This window comes from Mirounga angustirostris, unplaced genomic scaffold (genome assembly GCF_029215605.1).
Source record: "Mirounga angustirostris isolate CCGP_5_RB_7025 unplaced genomic scaffold, mMirAng1.0.hap1 SCAF_16, whole genome shotgun sequence".
NCBI lineage: Eukaryota > Metazoa > Chordata > Mammalia > Carnivora > Phocidae > Mirounga > Mirounga angustirostris.
Genome location: NW_026991724.1, coordinates 43,243,827 through 43,261,932, shown reverse-complemented (window position 1 = coordinate 43,261,932; position 18,106 = coordinate 43,243,827). Strand labels below are relative to the sequence as shown.

At 58.7% G+C, this 18,106-nt stretch overlaps 2 protein-coding genes across 2 annotated transcripts; both read right to left on the bottom strand.

Moving 5' to 3' along the window:
• Window positions 1-3,613: 3,613 nt before the first annotated feature.
• HAMP (hepcidin antimicrobial peptide) lies at window positions 3,614-7,559 on the bottom strand. Its single transcript, XM_045890341.3, has 3 exons — window positions 5,441-7,559; window positions 4,400-4,459; window positions 3,614-4,314 (listed from the first exon to the last, which is right to left on the bottom strand). Exons 1-3 carry the CDS (start codon window positions 5,525-5,527, stop codon window positions 4,210-4,212), a joined length of 252 nt encoding a protein of 83 aa, XP_045746297.1. The 5' UTR covers window positions 5,528-7,559; the 3' UTR covers window positions 3,614-4,209.
• A 140-nt stretch (window positions 7,560-7,699) lies between these two features.
• Window positions 7,700-17,847, bottom strand: USF2 (upstream transcription factor 2, c-fos interacting). Its single transcript, XM_045891275.3, has 10 exons — window positions 17,233-17,847; window positions 16,920-16,966; window positions 16,686-16,804; window positions 16,351-16,551; window positions 15,797-15,947; window positions 15,577-15,664; window positions 15,219-15,277; window positions 8,688-8,782; window positions 8,434-8,562; window positions 7,700-8,325 (listed from the first exon to the last, which is right to left on the bottom strand). Exons 1-10 carry the CDS (start codon window positions 17,292-17,294, stop codon window positions 8,236-8,238), a joined length of 1,041 nt encoding a protein of 346 aa, XP_045747231.1. The 5' UTR covers window positions 17,295-17,847; the 3' UTR covers window positions 7,700-8,235.
• Between the last annotated feature and the right edge of the window lie 259 nt (window positions 17,848-18,106).

The window sequence follows — 18,106 nt, the reverse complement described above, 5'->3', positions numbered from 1 at the left end:
GAGGGAGGGGGGCACAAAGGGGCCCTTGTCACCACTGTTGGAACTGGGCAGCCTGACGCCTGGGTTCTACTAGCTCCTTCCTGGAGGGGATAGGGGGAGGCAGCCTCACTTGCTCTCCCCTCCTCCATCACTGTGCACCCTGGTTCTGGGTCCCTGGGAGGGTCTTCTAATGTCTCTGGAAGTCTCAGGCTAAGAAACAGAAAGTGTTGTTCTCATTGTCTAGGGAAACTTGGTGGCCAGGACAGGTATAACCTCGGTCCCAAGAGGCCACAGAGGGGGTGAGCAGGAGACGGGACCTGCCCACTCTTGCCTTCAGCGTCACCTCCACCCTCTCTTGAATCACTTCCCTGGGTCATGTTTGGTGCCCTCATCCTGGTCTATTTTCCAGACTCGTCTTGCTGTCAAAAATGACCTTATGCGGGCGCCTGGGTGGCTCAGTCGTTAAGCGTCTGCCTTCGGCTCAGGTCATGATCCCAGGGTCCTGGGATCGAGCCCCGCATCGGGCTTCCCGCTCTGCGGGAAGCCTGCTTCTCCCTCTCCCACTCCCCCTGCTTGTGTTCCCGCTCTCGCTATGTCTCTCTCTGTTAAATAAATAAAATCTTTAAAAAAAAAAAATGACCTTATGCATTGATTGTCTCCTCTCATGAGAACATGATCTCCAGGAAGATAAGGGCTTCGCCCGCTGAGTTCTAATCTATCCTGTTTGTAGAATGGCTCCTGGCACAGAGTTAAGCTTCATAACCACAGAGCTGGTGCACACATTGTTCCTCAAATACCCAGCGGCACCTTCTGACCGGAGACCTTTGCACTCGTTCCTTCCTCCTGGACAGGCCTCCCCACCCCATCCCGCAGCACTGGTTACCCAGTGCCATGGGCCACAGCCTGCACATCCTGTAGGCTTCCAGCCTGGATGCCACTTCCTCTGGAAGCCTGCCCTGCCCCTCTCACCACGCCAAGCCCCTCCATTCAATGCTGCCCCGTCCTTCCATGGCCCTCAGCGCGTTTGCCGACTGCACTCCAGGGGGGCCTCCTTCCCCACCAGCACGGGAGCTCCCAGAGGGCAGGGTTTCTGACTGTCTGTCCGCTTCGCCCTCTGTCCCCTAGAACAATGCCTGGTGCACAGTGGGGCTTATCTAGCGCCATGCTTACTCTTTGAGCTAGGTGAGGACCCACTGTGTGCAGATTCCACACTCCACAGTGACCCTCCTCCCAGCCCAACCCCGCCCATTGATCATGACCTTTGCAAGGTGCTTGTGTGGGGGGGCGGTGGAGGGAGCTGATGGTACTGTGACCAAGTGTAGTAATGGTTTGACCATGAGCTGCTCAGTCACACTGGAGCATCTTCTATCCTCCTTTAGGCCGGAGCAGTTTTCGGGGAGTGGGGGTGGGGGGGTCCTTTCTCCCAAGGGAGAACCCAGCTGGGGTGGGGAGGGTGAGGGGCAGGGAAATCCCTCAGACCCAGGCGTGTGGAGTCAGAGAAGGCTGATGGAGGGGGAGGGGGAGTCCCTCCCACCCCCACCTCAGGCTTCATGATGTCAGACTCTGCCCGTGCCTTTCCCAGACAGGGACAAAAGCCCATTGAGAGCGGGGTGGGGCTTGAGCGCCTGGGTCCTAGAGAAGAGAGGGCCCTGGTGCCTGGGCTTTGGAGGACGATGCTGAGATCCTGGGGTACTCCTGCGTCACAGCCTTCAACCTCAACGCCAACCCCCTTGGGGTCATGTGCCTGCACCGTTTGGGGGTCCACCCCCTCTCTAGGTGTGAACTGAAGGCTGTCCTGGGGGGCAGGACGCACAGGCCAGTGTGTCCACAGAGGGCACTGGCAACCATCGCTGAAATCTGCAATCCCGGGTCCCCAGGCCACAGGAGGATAGGGCACTGCAGGGCCTGTGCCTGTCCAAACGGGGAGCCACCACTCGGATCCAACCAAGCCTTCGAAACCAGGCAGGTCTGATAGGGCTGCTGTGATAGAGCATCACAGACTGGGTGGCTTAAAAAACAGAATTGATTGTCTCACGGTGCTGGAGGCCACAGTCTGACGTCAAGGGGTTGGCAGGGTTGATCCTTTTGAGCGCAGGGGGGAAGGATCTGTTCTAGGCTTCTCTTCTTGGCTTCTAGATGATGGTCTTCATGTTCACATGGCCTTCTCCCTGCATACAGGCTTCTGTGTCCAAATCCCCACTTTTTGTAAGGACACCAGCCCTCTTGGATTAGGGTCTAACCTACTGACCTCATTTTAACTTGACTATCTCTATGAAGACCCTCTTTCCAAATCAGGTCACAACCTGAGGTTCTGGGAGTTAAGACCTCAACATTTAAATTTGGGAGGGTGGGGGGACACACAGTTCAGCTCATAACTCATAAGCAGCCGTACTCTGTGGGGTTGCCGAGCAGAGAGAGGATGACGGCAAGGTCTCACAGCTCATGGGAGCCCAAGCTGTCCACCTGCCTTCCCCTCCCCACCCTTCAGCCTCCATTCAGGGAAACTTCTCCCAGAGGATGAGCCTCTCATGGTTTCCAAGACAGAAGGTAGAAGGTGGTGGTGTACGGGACTGATCTGGCTCCCAGCTGAATTCACTTTGGCTACCAGAGTGTTGATTTAAACAACAAAATCCCTGTAATCAGTTGCCAATATCTTAAAAACCAGGAAATCTCACATCAAAATAAGCATGGCCGCCTTCTCTTGAAAAGAAGCTCTAGCCATGTTTGGCCTGCCTTTGGGCATGACAAGCCATCTCCCGGTCCCCCTAACGATCTAACCCAGGCCTCCCATCCATATGCAACATTGAGGCCAAATAGCCAAGGCCATTTATCACCGTGCTAGTGCTGACGTTTTCTCATGGGCTAAGAAGATGGTACATCTTCTCTGTTTCTGTCAAAAGTGGGGAAATGCGGGGCGCCTAGGGGGCTCAGTCGTTAAGCGTCTGCCTTCGGCTCAGGTCAGGATCCCAGGGTGCTGGGATCGAGCCCCGTGTTGGGCTCCCTGCTCAATGGGAAGCCTGCTTCTCCCTCTGCCCACTCCCCCTGCTTGTGTTCCCTCTCTCGCTGTCTCTCTCTGTCAAATAAATAAATAAAAATCTTTATTTAAAAAAAAGTGGGGAAATGGGATACATTGAGAGGGACACGGTTTCAAGAAGAATGGGAGGGAACTTAACTCCTTGTGGAGGTGAGCGGTCTCCTCCCGCGTGTCTCACGGGCAGTGTGTCCTTACTCAGAGGATACCCCTTATGGTGCTCTCTGAAACCCAGCCACCGCCCCTCACTCGGTCACTGTGCCTGCCTGCAAGGCCGGTGGTTCTCAGACTTTTTGGTGGCAGGATCCCTTTCTACTCTGCAAAATCATCGAGGACTCCCCAGAAAACTTGTTTACGTGGGTTCCATCTCTAGCTGCTCCACGTCTTAGAAACTGAGACCGGGACATTTTGAAAGCCCAAGGCACACCAGCACACACAACCCGTTCCCGTCGGAGCGATGAGGTTGACCCGGCGTCACCGAGCCCGTGAGCCCATGCGCCCCCGATGGGAGGCGAGTGAGCCTGATGGAGCCCTATCAGGGGTTCCCCGGACCTTGCTTTGAGAACCCTTGTGAGGACTCTGCATTAGTTACCGTTCTTTTTTTTTTTTTTTTTTAAAGATTTTATTTATTTATTTGAGAGAGAGAGAATGAGAGACAAAGAGCAGGAGAGAGGGAGGGTCAGAGGGAGAAGCAGACTCCCTGCTGAGCAGGGAGCCCGATGCGGGACTCGATCCCGGGACTCCAGGATCATGACCTGAGCCGAAGGCAGTAGCTTAACCAACTGAGCCACCCAGGCGCCCTAGTTACCGTTCTTTTAAGAAGGCTTCAATGAGAGGAAACTCGGTTTCACTTCCAGCCCCTGCTGTTGCAACATAGGTTCTAGGTCTTCTGAAGCAGGGAAGGAGGAAGGGAAGAGCAGGAAACAGATTTTCCTTCACCAAACCTCCATGCCAACCCCGGTACCCACCAACCCCGCATACCCGTAACCAGACAGGGGCCAGAACAAGCCTCTGGCATGGGCCTCGGGCAGGAAGAAAGGGCAACAGACACTGTAGTATGGAAAACAACAGACAGAAACATTTTATTCCACGTCCGGTCACGGTGGGTTGGAGGGCAAGGCAGGAATAAATACAAGAGGCGGGGAGGACCGGCGGGGGCGGGGAGGACCGGCGGGGGCGGGGGGCCAGGCTGGGAGGCTCTAGGTCCTGCAGCATAGCCCACACATTGGTTTATTACAGCAGCCACAGCAGAACAGGCAGATGGGGAAGTGGGTGTCTCGCCTCCTCAGCCTCGGGAGCGTGGGCTGTGGGGAGGAAGGGAGAGTGAGCGGAGCTCGGGCCCAGGCAAGGGCTGGGGGAGGCTCAGGAGGGAGTCGTCAGTGCTCTCACCATCAAGCCAGCCTGGGCTCCAGCTGCGTCCTGGACTTGCAGGGCTGCGAGCTGTTCTGTCTGCGGGAGCAGAAGGGGTGGTGAGGAAGGCCAGGGCCCAGGGGAGCTCTCAGACTTGCCCCCACACACCGGCTCCTCCCCAAGGGTCAGTGTCCTGGGGCTCCGTGGGTGTCCTGGGAGCCGCCTGGCGGTCCGGACTTTTCTCCCCTCCGCTCACGCAGCTCTTCCCATAGACATCCCAGATCTGTCTCCTTCTCTCCCCACAGCTACTCTTCTTGGGCACATCGCCCTCCCCGGCCTGCTGCCACCCCCGCCTGGAACACGTCTCCTGCATCTTGCCCCATCCATTCTGTTCCCCATGCCTTAGCAGTCCGATTAAAAGCCTGCGGGGCTCCCCTTGCACGTGGAGGAAAATCAGTATTTCCACAGTTGTCCGCAAGACTTGGCATGGCCGCCCCTCAATCTCCTCTCCAAGTACCGTCCCCTTCACTCCCTACACCTCCTGATCCTTGGGGACGTTCGCCACACTTGCCCTCTCCCGGGCATTTGTTTGCTGTCCCCTTCTCTTATCCTCCCAGTCCTAGGTCAGATTTCATTCTCTCACCAAACTCTTGATCCCATCTGAAGTCCTCCCCCCACCCCTCATGGTCACTCGGGTATCATCATCATTTTCCGTTATTCATGAAGAGCCTTTACTAAAACACAATGATCTTATTCCTGTTTTAATGGTTCCCGGACTAATTCCCTGACTGGGATGTAAGGTCCGTGAGAGCAGAACTCCTCTCATCTACCTTGTTCCCTGTGTGCTCCCCACTGTCCAGACTAGGACTGAACACGGAACAGACACGCCACTCACGGTGCAATTCGTTCGGGGCCTCCAGTCCCTGATACTCAGGCCCCCGGCTCTGTACCCCCCCTTCCCTGCCCTGAGCTCTGTCCCGTGCTAAGGGGTCTGCGGCTACCCTCAGCACTCCCCTCCCAGGGCCTGGCTCTCCGGTGGTCTCGGCCACTGAGCCGGACCCAGGCCCTGTGGGCTCTCACCTGGGGCGGAAGAACCCAGCCACTGGCCAGACCGGCCAGGAGGAGGGACAGGAGGCCCGCAGCCTGGATCCGCATGCTCATTGCCATCGTGCCGTCTGTCTGGCTGTCCTGCTGTCCCGTTGGGTTCAGGACTGGCTGTGGTGTCTGGGGCCCCGTTTCAGTTGCTTTTATGGGTTCTTCTGGAGGAGGCGGGGGTGCTAAGCCCCCTCCCCTTTGTCCTAACTCATTTCCAAGAAGGTGGTGGCGCCGACAAGACCGGAGATAAGCGGGAACAGAGTGACAGGGAACAGTGTTATGTCACCCTTAGCAGAGGTGTGTCCAGGGGGTGGGGCAGTCGGGGCCACAGACACGCGCCTCTAGCCAGCCACCTGGGAACACTTTCCCTGACATAGCATCACCCTGTTGTCCTCGGGGAAAAAAATTCCCCCTTTTGCCCCAGAAGTTGAACAGGTCGATGAGTAGGAGCGAGGTGACCTCCTATTCCCCACCCTTTCCCGATGTCCTCATCCCCAGGGAGGCTGGCCGTTGCTTACGGGCCCCCCCGGGGGTGCCCAGCATCATTCCTCCCGCTTCAGGCTCCCTTCACACAGGGCGCAGATCCAGGCAGGAAACGCTGGGGCAGCCAGACGCACGGGTTTATGTCGGCACAAGCCCCCAGCGTGCGTGTGGTTTTCTGAGTATCAGAAAAGGTCTCTGGAGTTTTTGCCCATTGAAGCCCACAGTGTTGGTCATTGCTAACCCCTGAGGCCTGCCTCTTCTGTGCCAGATGTACGGACCCACATCTGTGCCACCTGTCCGAGCGGCTCCTGCCGGCCCCGTGCTGGGCTCTGCTCTGTATTCAGGGGCCACGGCTGCCTTCTTCGCCCCCAATCCCCGGGGCCTGGCTGCCCAGGCCTTGCTCCCTCTTAGCACTGTGCCCACCCCAAGACTTGATTTCTTCATTCTATAGGGGGAACTGCAGGGAGAGATGGGGGCAGTGCCCAAGCTCACCCAGAGGCAAGAGCTAGGGTTCCAGCCTGAGCAGCCTGACTCTGGGGCGTGTGTTCGCACCACTGGGCTTTCCCGTCTCCCCACAAGCACAGGAGGCCACAGGGGAGCACGCTGGACTGGGCCCACACTGGCACCTGGAATCCGGCAGTGGTGGGAACATTTAAACCACAGACATCGGCTGACTCTACAAACCTGGGCCTTTTTTCTTGAGGGCCGGTTCTCCAGCAGGCCACTGGATGGAGAGACGAAGCAGGTGGCCTGACCGTGGCAACCCCACTCCCACCTACTCTGAGCCATCTTTGGGTGCACATGGTCCCGGGAACCACAACCCTGATTCCACAGACGGGCCTTTGGCCGTGTTTCCTCCCTGACTCTCGCGGACTACCCAGGCAGGGTCAGCTGCAGCCTAAGGGCCTGTGGACGATGCTGCCAAGGAATGAACACTCTTCCTGGCCCTGAGCTGCTGCCAAGGCCCACTCGAAACCACAAAAATGGGGGCTGTGGGGTCCGGGAAGTGCAGGCCGCTCCCTGCTGCACACACCTTCACTCTAAGCCGGCCTCACGCTGAGGGGGAAAGGGAGACGGGGCCGTCCGAGGGCAGCCCAGTTGGGAGCATTTGGGATGGGTCCGGGTGGGGAGCTCGGCCAGGTGAGCTGGCAGGCAGGCCCCGGTCCTGGGAGTTGCATGGGGCCACGGGCCACACGCTCAGCCCCGGGGAGACACGGCGGCGGCTCCCAGCACCGCCAAGCAGCACTGCATCGCAGCTCAGGCCAGGTTTCGTCACCAGCCGGGGCAGGGGTCACAGTGCAGGCGCCAGGGCCACGGGGTGAGGCGACAGGCTGACGGGCCAAGCCCGGCTTCCTGGCCATCTGCCCTTCCTGGGGGTGGGGGGGCTCAAGGCCAGGCTCCACCATTGGCTGGTGCAGAGGGGAGGGCTTCAACCCTTAAGGGCAGGGTCAGGAGCCAGTGCTGTTTTTAGTAACAGATGAAAGACCCCAGCCTTTCCTCCGAAAACATGGGACACGTCCTTGACCCCAGCTCCCCACGCCCTCACACCACACATGCACACCTGGAGCCTCAAAGGGGATATTCAGTCCTTAATCTCTCCACCCGTCCGACCGACCAACAGACTGGGGTCCGGGAGGTACAGGAAGGATGGCAGGGACTGGCACGCCGCCACACACACCGCAGCTGAGGCACTGCCGTCGTGGAGCTCCCCACGGTCCCCGGGCCCCCTCCCCATCCTCGAGATGCACAGAGACACAGACAGACAAGGCGGGGCCACATGGGGCCAGTTTATTGCAGTTAAATACCTCTCTCTCTATTTTTTTCGTCCACTTTTCCATAAAGAAAATTAAAACACACACACACACTCAAAGGGGAGCAGGGATCCAGAAACAAGAGGTGGGGTGGGACATGGCCTCCCTGCTTAGGTCCAGGCCCCGGGGATGGCCCCCCTAAAGGCTCCCCTCCTTCCCGAAAGCACCCTGTCTCAGTACCTCTAGAGACCAAGGAGGCAGCGGGATACGGCAGGGCCTCTGTCCTCCTCCCTCTTGCCTCCAGGCGAGACCACTAGAAGTGCTGGGGCTTAGTGGGGGCCGGGAGAAGGGAGACAAGACAGAAGGGGGGGAGGATATCGCTTCCCAAGTTGAGGAGAGCGGCGGGCGCTTATCCACAGAAATGTATTATTTCTCCCCGTTTTGTTAAAAATCTACTATAAAAAAACGCAGCTGGGGGAGGGGCGTCTGTCCCTCTCTGTGCTAAGGGCTGGGGAAGGGGCAGCCGAGGCCGCAGTGGGGTGGGCGTCACTGCCGCGCGCTCTCGCCCACCATCTCCAGGTTGTGCTGCTGCAGCTGGGCGCGAAGCACGGCGTTCTCGTTCTTCAGCTCCTCGATCTGGCACACAGGACACGACAGGGGGACCGGGCAGGGGGCGAGGAGCCAGGGGCTGGCTGCCCACACCTGCGCCGGCTCCTCCCGGCCCCGCCCCGCCCCGCCCCTCACCTGCTGCCTCAGCAGCTCGTTGTCCATCTGCAGCCGCTCGGCCTCCTTGAAGGTCTCCTGCATGCGCTGGTTGGTCTGGCGCAGCTCCCGGATGTAGTCGCAGGCCTTTGACAGGATCCCTCCTTTACTCTGGGGGGTGGGCAAGAGCGCTGGTGAGCGCCGCCCGCTGGCTCACCCAGCACGGCGCCCAGGGACCAGGCCAGGCAGACTTTCTCGAAGGGGTGGCCGGGGGCGGCGGGGGGCATGGCACTTACCGCTCCCGTCTTGCTGTTGTCTGCATTACAATCTGGAATGATTTTTGAAAGTTGGACGATCCAGTTGTTGATCTTGTCCCTCCGCCTCCTCTCCACTGCAAGAGTAAGAGCCGTGTGGCCGCCGTGCGCACAGAGCTTCCCAGAGCTTCCCGCGCGGCGCTCCCACCCGCTGAGGACCGGGGCCGCCCACGGGGGCAGCGCCCACATGTGGGCACCTGGCTGCCACTCCCCGCTTCACGCCACTTCTCACGGGCCGCACGCACACACCTTTCGGGCAGAATCAACAGTGGGGACGGGTTTGCTTTGTTTACCTGCCTGGCGTATTTTTTTAAAAAGTAATTCACATAATAATTGGCATCTTCTGAAAAATGGGGAGTTGTGGCTTGTGTTCTTGGGAGGCAAGAATGGGCCAGAGCCCCTTTCCACAGGACCCCGGCGCCCCTGTCTGGTTCTCCACAGCTGCTGCCTTTGATTTTCCACAGTCCTCAGGCCTCCCCCGGGGCTTTGGGCTCCACAAATTTTTTAGTTCACCTTTAAAATCACAGTCTGACCATGTCTCCCCCCGGATTAAAATCCTTCTCCAGAGCCCGGGCAGCGAGTCCCAAGCTGCCACGGCTGATGCTTGTGGCTCTCAGGGGCCTGGCCCCACCAACCACGGGGGCAGTCACCCAAGGGCAACGTGAACCCTACCTTGAAGGCCAGGGCTGGCAGACCAATGGAAGACTTCGCTTGAAAAATCCAGATTCGTGATTTACTCCCGTAACACTCAGCAATCTCACCCAAACTCTGTCCACTGACCTGAGCGGCGGCTACCCCATCCCTGTGGCTTCTCATCGGGCTCATGTCATGGCCTAATGACAGCCACTTGGGGTCTGCCTGCATTGAAGCCTAAGACCAGGGTTCATGGCCTATGGAAGCAAAGCTATGCCAGAATCTTCCTTACCTTCCAAGCCCAGGACTAGGGATCGGTGTGGACACACACAAGAATGCCCAGTCACCTTCCCCAACCGACACACACCCTCATCCCTCCTGCCAGGACAGCTCATGGGCAGACGTAGGCAGCATTTGTGGAGGAGACGAAGCCTATAGGTGGGATTTGGAAAGTGGGGCAAAGGAGTATTTCCTCTGGGCTGGGCAGTGCTGATGGGGGTTGTCAGAAGGGGTCTGGGTGAGAGTGAAAACGGAGGGTGGGCCAGAATCACACCCCTCACTCCTCATGGCCTCCGAGGCTGGTGCCTCCCGCTGACCATGTTGCTCTCACCAACAACACGCCTGGCCACCAATCGTCAAACCCACTGCTGGCTCCTGGCACTTGGCTCCGTCTGCTCACTGCCAACCGTCCTTCCCCACGTCCAGGTGCCCCCTGCTCTGGCCCGGGTTATGACACCCTCCTTCAGGGACTCTCCTCCTCCCTTGCTCTCCAGGACTGCACTTTACCCACCCGTCGCCCTGGGGTGAGGGCGCAGCACCCGGGTCTCATTACTGCCGGGGAGGGCTGCACCTCCCCACTGAGGATGGCCACGTCCTACCACCTGGAAACTCTGTGGCTAAAAACTGCAGTGGAACCAAGAGTCTAGCCCAGGCCTGGCGGCATCGGCCACCCTGCCCTCCAGCAGTGCACTCTATTCCCAAGGTTTCAGCAGAGAAACTCAACAGCAGACGGCTTCTCCGCTTCCTGCTCTCCCCTCATGCAGTCTGGCATTCTCAAGCCCCCGGCACCGGGCTGCAGCCAGATCTCCTGCAGACTCCTCCCATCCAACCACCAGATGGCAGGGATGGGGGCGCCGGGCACATCTTTTCCAGTTTGCGTTTACTTAAAAATTATTGCCTGCCCAGGGCACCTGGGTGGCTCAGCTGGTTGAGCATCCGACTCTTGGTTTCAGCTCGGGTCACAATCTCAGGGTCATGGGATTGAGCCCCAGGTCGAGCTCTGTACGCAGCAGGGAGTCTGCCTGAGATTCTCTCCCTCTGCCCTTCCCCTGCTCACTCACGCTCTTGCTCTCAAATAAATAAAATTAAAAGAACCCCCAAACCAGAAAACCTTAGTGCCTGCCCTACTGTGTGCAGGGGGGCACCTGCAAGCCCAGAGTCTGCGGAGGACTCAACCTCTGTCCTGCTGGTGTGCACGGCACCTCTGTGCAATGTGTGTGAATGGGGGACATGGACACCAGAGAGGTGCTATGACGGAAGGTTGTACCAAGTGCCTGGGCAATGCCAGGGTGAGCCAATGATTTCTACATGGTGCTGGGTGTGGTGGGCCTTCAGAGAAAGACTTGGGGAGGGAACATTTGGGCTGCTTTCTGAGGGGAGGGGCATCAGGCAGACAGGTGTGGAAAATGCTAAAATGGGGACATGGAAATACTCTGGGGAGGCAAGTGGGGAAGGGAAAGGCTAGGTTGTGAAGGTCTCAAATGCCTTGTTGATGGGCCCAGGCCCTTTCACCAAGCAGGTGGTGAGGTGGTCAGACCTGTGGCTCGGGAAGACCATCCTGGCACATTTGAAAGGGAGGACGCCCGGTCAAGACCAAGGCCACGTCTACTCCACAGTAGAGCTTCATTTACACCCATACGACACTGAAAACCATCCAGAAGCAAAATCTGCCAGGACTGAAGGGAGAAACGGACAAACTCACAGACATGCTTGGAGACGTTAACGTTCCTCTCTCAGTAACTGATAGAATACGTAGACAAAAAAGTCAGGATAGAAAACCTCAAGAGTGTCAACCAACTTGAGCTAGCCGACCCCGAGGGAACTCTCCACACCACAGCAGAGACACACATTCTAAGCGCACATGGAACCTTCCACAAGACAGACCATATTCAGGGCCATAAAACAAGTCTCAACAAATCTCAGAGAACTGACATTATATAGTAACAGTAAGTTTCTGATCAGAACAGAACTAAATTAAAAATGAGTAACAAAAAAAATCCACAAAACACAAATGTTTGAAAATTAAGCAATGCACTTCTAAATAACCCATGGGTCAAAGAAGGTATCATTAGGGAAACTGGAAAGTATTTTAAACTGAATGATAACGAAAACCAATATATCCAAATGGGACGCAGGTGAAGCAGCACTGGAGTGAAATTTACATCTAGAAAGGCTTGTGCTGGGAAAAAAGGAAGGTTTAAATCATCTTGAAAGGCCAGGAAAAAAACCCCAAACTAATTAAACCTAAAATAAGTAAATGGAATGAATTAGCAACATTAAGAGTAGAAACTAATGAAATAGAAAAAGCAATCTCATCTGGCATTTAAGAATCAGATTTCTGGATTTCTGACTCCTCAGAGGTTCCCAGCAACAGTGGGCCCAAATTCTGACCCGGCTGCAATGGGCTGGCCCCACAGGCTCCAATCCCCTGTGGGGCCTGGAGATGGGCTCCCGCAGTCCCAAGAAAAGGTGGAAAAGAGGGAAAAAGGAGAAAGAGAAGCTGATATGGGGTCTAATTCAGCACAGAATCTCAGGGTTCGCAGACATGAGGGAAGGAGAAGCGGCAGAGTCAAGGGTGGCCCTGGCTTTCGGTTCTGGCTTGGGTAATTCTAAGAGGGGTGCCTTTTGCCCTGTGGGAAAAGAAATGTTGCATGGGAGGGCGCCTGCGTGGCTCAGTTGGTTAAGCGACTGCCTTCGGCTCAGGTCATGATCCTGGAGTCCCTGGATCGAGTCCCGCATCGGGCTCCCTGCTCGGCGGGGAGTCTGCTTCTCCCTCTGACCCTCCCCCCTCTCATGTATTTGCTCTCTCTCATTCTCTCTCTCTCAAATAAATAAATAAAATCTTTAAAAAAAAAGAAATGTTGCATGGGAACCTTTGCGGGGGGGGTGGCGGGGAGCTTGTTTTGGACAAGGTGAGTATGAGGTGTCTCAAGGACATCCAGAAATGAAGATTTTGAATGGACCGTTCAAACTACGGCTATGGAGTTCAAGAGAGAAGAATGGAATAGAAACAGCTTTGTAGGCAGCCAGGGTCCGGGGCGAGGGGGGAGCCCTGGGAGGACACTGAGGAGCGGTTCTCACCTTGTCCGAATCCCATACTCTTTTCTGGAGCAATGATGAATACCTACAATTGGGCATAGGGTTTGGGGGATACTGAATATCCCTGAGCTGAAGGCTTCAACTCTCCGAGGCCAATGGAAGACAGGCCAGACTTTAAGGAACACCAACAGTCAAAGCAGTTTCCAGCCTTGCCCAATGGGAAGAATCACCTGGGTCACTTGTTGAAATACAGGCTCCTGGGCCTCCCGCTGACCTACTCATTCTGAACCTTGAGAGGACAGCCCCAGAGATCGTGACTGTTAACAAGCTTCCCGGAGCTACTGGGAAGCTCTGCTCTGAGGAGCAGGCTGGGAAGGAAAAGCAGAGTGCAGGAAAACCAGAGCGTGTAGAGCAGAAAGGAACATTCCCGAAAGGGGACCAGGCTGGGTCAGATGCCTGGAGCACAGACAGGAAAGGAAGCCAGTGAATTTGGCAACGAGGTCGTCATGGGTGACCTCAGACGGACCTCCTTTGGTAGAGAAAGGAGTCAGACGGGCAAGGGTACAGGGAGGATGGGCAGAGGGTGGGTCAAAGACTGTGCAGGTTGGGAGACGGAGAGCAGGATGCAGCTGGAGCATAAGGACAAGGTTATGAGAAAGACTGCTGACTGCTCTCTGCAGGATGAGCAAGATTCAAGACTCGGCAGGTGAGAGGCGGAGAGTGCAGAGCAGGGTGGAGGGTGGCTCGATGGTATCCCCGAGTCACCGGCTGCAGCCTTACCAGATGGTGCACTGCAGGGCTGGGGGCACCGGGGTAGTCGAGCTAACGCCATTTCACACACGACTACACAGGTGCAGAGACTGAGAAGCAGCCTGATGTCACAGAGCCAGTAAGCAGCAGGGCCGGGACTGCCTGGGGTAGCCTACTGGAGGCCCCTCAATCACACCACACCCCCAAACCAAGCTCGGCCTTTCCCCTTCCCTTCAAACCAACCTGACGCCATCAGGAAACCCTGATTCTCCAGCCTTGCAATCTTCTCCCCCAAGCGCTCCCCTGCTTCATGCCCTGTCCTGTCTCAGGCCGACATCTGCAGTCACCCGCGATGCTCCCAGCCTCTGGTGTCCCATCTCCTCCGTAGAGACCCCTGGCTTCCCCTCCGATTAGAATAAAAACCCTGGAGCAAGGATGCTGTTCTTACAAGGCCCCGCGTGCCCTGGCCAGCCCTCCCACAACGCCACCAACTTCCTCTTTCCTCCTGTGAATTCTGCTCTTCTTCAGACACACCAAGGTCTGTCCTGGCTCTGGCCTGGGTGTTTGCACTTGCTCAGCCCCCTGCCTGGGACTCTGCTTCGGGGACTTGGCCGCCCGTTCAGGCCTCTGCTCCAGACTCAGAGAGGCCTACGGAGCACACCACCGCCATTACTCCCCAGCTTCTCGCGCAGTTTTCTCTCCTCCTCACATCACACCGCAGCTTCGGGTAATCTGTCTCTCCCACCAGAAGGAACACTGCGAGAGCCAAGACCTCATCCGTTCTGTCAGCCCCTGGACCCAAGGGCCTAAAAGCCAGGCAGATGTAGGGTACGGATGTACTAAAGGCTGAGCTCAGTGAGCTGCTCGGGTCACAGCTGCAAAGGCCCAAACCCAGCCGAACACCTTCAGGACTCTCAGGGCCTCACCCTGACATTCAACGCCTTCCTTAGTCCTCGCTGGTCCCCCACCCCCAAGCACGCCGCATGGAACCTCTGCTTCGACCCCATCAGCACTGCCCGAAGCAACCTCGGCCCACTCTGCCTTCCCTCCAGCTTGAGCTCCCCTCCGCCTGACAGGTTCTCCCAAAGGCCAGCTCTCTGGGGAAGACACCAGCCTAAACTCCGCCTCCTTGACACCGCAGACCAGGCTCCAGACCAGGCCCAGGGTGCACGCTGCTCAGCCTAGAATCCGCCTTCAGGAAACATGTGCTGAGAGAAGATGACCTAGGTGTAAACGCCCCCCTGGACTTGCATGCTACCATGACCAGGGGGTGGGGGGGGTGGAGGGGGGCATGCGGTGGAGGACTAAGGGACAGCATTAAGGGCCAAGATGACCTTAGGGTGGGATATGTTGTTTAACGGAAGGGCACGACGCTCGGCCTTGGCCAGCCAGGGGCACAGCTTCGGGGAGTTTCAATCTCAGATGTGTTCTCCAGCAGACCAGAGCTGCTTCTAGAAGTCAGGTGGGCGGGGGAAATGAAGGACAAGAGTGCAACAGCTGCCACATGGAAAGTAGTCCTAGGGAAACCAAATCAAACCGATTCTTCAAGAGAAGCAGGATATCCACATGTGAACGTGAAATTTGCCATTTCAGACGTTGACCATGAACTCAAGATCACTAGCCAGCATGACAAAACACCTTCCACGTCACACCTCCTGCCTTTCTGTTCCTGACAACAGACTTCTACCTGTTTTTACTTTTCCAGCGTTCACCAAACACCTCTCGTGCACTCATGGTGAGCCAGTGAGCCGTGACACCAAGCACCAGGCCTGGCGGTGCCCATGGGGCCCAGAAACTCCAGCCAGACCTTACCTTCATTGTGCTGGGCCCTCCTTCTTTCATCCCGTGGTGTTCTGGTTCCGTCAATTTTCCTAGAAGAAGAAAAAGATGGGCACGTGTTCTCTCAGATCCCATTTGTCTAAACACCTATTAAGGAGTCAGATTTGGAAATTATCTCTGTGAAATAAACTCCCATGCAAAAAAAAAAAAAAAAATACTAATGTCCTTGCTTATACTCAAAAAGCAGAAACAGACCCAAAAAATACGCTGACTGCCTGCTGTGTGCTCAACTGTCTGGCTCCCATTCCAGAAAAACTTCCCTTCCTTTGGCCCCCTCACACCAGCCCCTCCCCAGGTCCCCTGCTCCTGGGACCAGGTCTCCCACACATACGGGGAGTAGGGGTGTGTCCGGGGTGCAATCGTCCTCTGCGTTCCTGTCTGAAGCACATCTTGTGGTGTCATCATGACATAGAACTGGCCTGCAGCAAAAGCGGGGGTTAGTGCAAAAACTGGGGGGGAAGGGGGACAATCAGAACCGGTTGGGGGGGCTTCCCTCCCTGCTAGGCCTGCTGCCTCCCCTGCCTTCCGCCCTGGCCCCTTCCTCCCTTTACCTCCGGCCTGCAAGCTCTGGTCTGTGGTCTGTACGGACACAGCCGTGGTATCTCCCACACTGGATGCTGGGAAATAGGCAAACCGTGCCTCCCCACTGACAGCCTCAGCTGCCGGGCTGCCGCCATTGCTGAAGGGATTTTGGATTACGGCCTGGGGAGTAGGAGGACACAGAGGCCACCCTTAGCCATCTTTGCCAACCCATCCCCTTCTTGCCGTGTAGAATGTTCACCGCATCCTCTGGAGGACGGGAAACCCCTCTGTGTGTGCCACTCTGTCCTGTCTCCTAGCCAGAGAACTCAGCAGATGCCCAGCAATCACCTGATGAGCTGATCCACTTTCACCTCTAAGAGACTTTCCTGTTACCATCATCCCCATTTTACAGAAAGAAAGAAAAGCTCTCGACCCAAGTTTTACCACGCAGAACAGGGATCTGACCCACACCGCCTGATGGTCTGAAGGCAGCATCGGTTTCCCACTTGCCCCACCCCGTGGGGATTCCCAAGAACAGCGTCAGTGTCCCCTCTCCATCCCCCCAGGGGTGGTGGGCACCTACCAGCGGGAAGGGCGCTGCGGGACCTGGGGGCACAGAGGCAGCAGTGGGGCCAGGACGCTGGGCTGCCCCGTCCACACCCACCTGGGTCACAGCCTGCTGCCCCCCCGCGAAGGCAGCCGTAGACACAACGCTGACGGCGCCAGCCGTGTCGCCCTGGCCATCCAGCTGACCATCAGTCACCTGGACTACGCGGTACGTCACCTGCAGGGGGCGGCAGAGCAGCGAGATCGGCTCTGGGGTCCCGGCCGGGCCAGGTCTGAGCCCCTCCCAGCCCGCCCGCTCGACCCTCGGCTCAACCCTCCACTTGCTCGCGGGCTCCCGGCCCGCAGCTTCACCTGTCCTCCATTATTCTCTGTGCGAAACTGGTACTGGATGTTGTGGTCGCCAAACGCCGCCTGCTGGACGCTGGCGATGGCCACCGCCGTCTGCTCCTCCGCCCCAGGGCCGTCCCCGCCTGCGGTCGGAGGCGGGGGGGGGTGGGGAAATGGTCAGTGGTCACGCGGCCAAGGCGCCCCCAGTCCCCTCCCCGGGCGCAGGCCGCGGCCCCGGTGAGCCCCGCGAGCACTCACCTTCCTGCAGCTCGACGCCCTCCTCTGCCTCGGGTCCCTTGTCGTGACTGCGGGGAGGACGGGAAGAGGGGGGTCAGGGCCGCCCGCGCCCCCGCCCCTTTGCCCAGGTGCACGGCCCGTCCCGCCCGGTCCAGTCTGGAGCTGGGGCACCGCTAGGACCCGGGGCCGAGGGTATTAGCGCGGGTTCCCCCTCCCTCGCAGCCTCCATTTTGAGCCGGGCCCAGCGGCCGCTCGGGATCATGGCGGCCCGGCCGCCAGGCCGAAGGGCCGGGGCCAGGGCGCGCGGGGGCACAGGCCGATCGGGCACTCTTACCTGGCGGCGGCAGCAGCGGTGGCCGAGGCAGCGGGATCCAGACCCGGGTCCAGCATGTCCATGGGGGGGGTGGGGGCGGGGGGGGCGCGGGGCCCGGGGGGGGGAGGGGAGGGGAGGGGAGGGAGGGGAGGGGGCGGGCGGCCGGGGGGGCCCCGAGCCCGGCGCTCACGCCGCGCGGCAGGAGGGGACGGAGGAGACACGGGAGCCGCTCGCGCTGATCACGGGGACAAACAGTGGGGTCATGTGAGGAGGAGATGCCGCCGCCGCCGCCGCCGCCGCCGCTGCTGCTCCTGCAGCCGCCGCCGCCGCCTCCGCCCGCCCGCCCGCCGGCTCCCGGCGGCTCTCGGCTCCGGGACGCAGCGCGGCCGGCCCCCGCCCGCTGCACGCGGCCCTCGGGCCTCCTTCCCTGAGCAGCGGCCGCCGCCGCCGCGACTTTTTTTTTAACCCGGCCCGCCCTGGGTGGCTGCCGCCTCTCCCCTGGATCGCCGGCTCGCGCGTCCGCCGCCCGGCCTGGCCCAGTCCGGCGGCGGATCACTGCTGCAGCCGCCGCTGCTTTCTATTTTTTCCCCCTTTTTTTTCCTCCTTTACTTGAGCTGCGCGCGCGCGGCGGCGGCGGCGGCGGCGGCGCGAGCCCGGGGCCGACGCGCGCGGGGGGAGGGCAGCCCCCGGGGAGCGCGCGCGCTGTGTGTCTCCGATGGCGGGCGGGCGCGCGCGGGCCCGGGTCTCGGCGGGGCGCGAGGTCGCCGTCGTCGCCTCGGCGGCCGCCTGGCACCCACCGGCGGGCCGCCCGAGAGGAACGCGGGCCCGGATAGAACGCCGGGGGACCCGGAGGAGGGGCTCTGGTCGCCGGGGACGAGGCAGGCCGCGGGGTTTG

Bases quoted from the DNA above. Each gene is read 5' to 3' on its own strand.
- HAMP (XM_045890341.3), bottom strand. From the start codon at position 5,527: ATGGCAATGAGCATGCGGATCCAGGCTGCGGGCCTCCTGTCCCTCCTC. The intron at 4,460-5,440 runs GTGAGAGCCCAC...CTGCTCCCGCAG, and splicing joins GCTGGGTTCTTCCGCCCCAG to ACAGAACAGCTCGCAGCCCT. The intron at 4,315-4,399 runs GTGAGAGCACTG...TCCTCCCCACAG, and splicing joins GAGCCCAGGCTGGCTTGATG to CCCACGCTCCCGAGGCTGAG.
- USF2 (XM_045891275.3), bottom strand. From the start codon at position 17,294: ATGGACATGCTGGACCCGGGTCTGGATCCCGCTGCCTCGGCCACCGCT. The intron at 16,967-17,232 runs GTAAGAGTGCCC...TCCTCCCCGCAG, and splicing joins ACCGCTGCTGCCGCCGCCAG to TCACGACAAGGGACCCGAGG. The intron at 8,783-15,218 runs GTAAGGTCTGGC...TTACTCTTGCAG, and splicing joins GAGGGCCCAGCACAATGAAG to TGGAGAGGAGGCGGAGGGAC.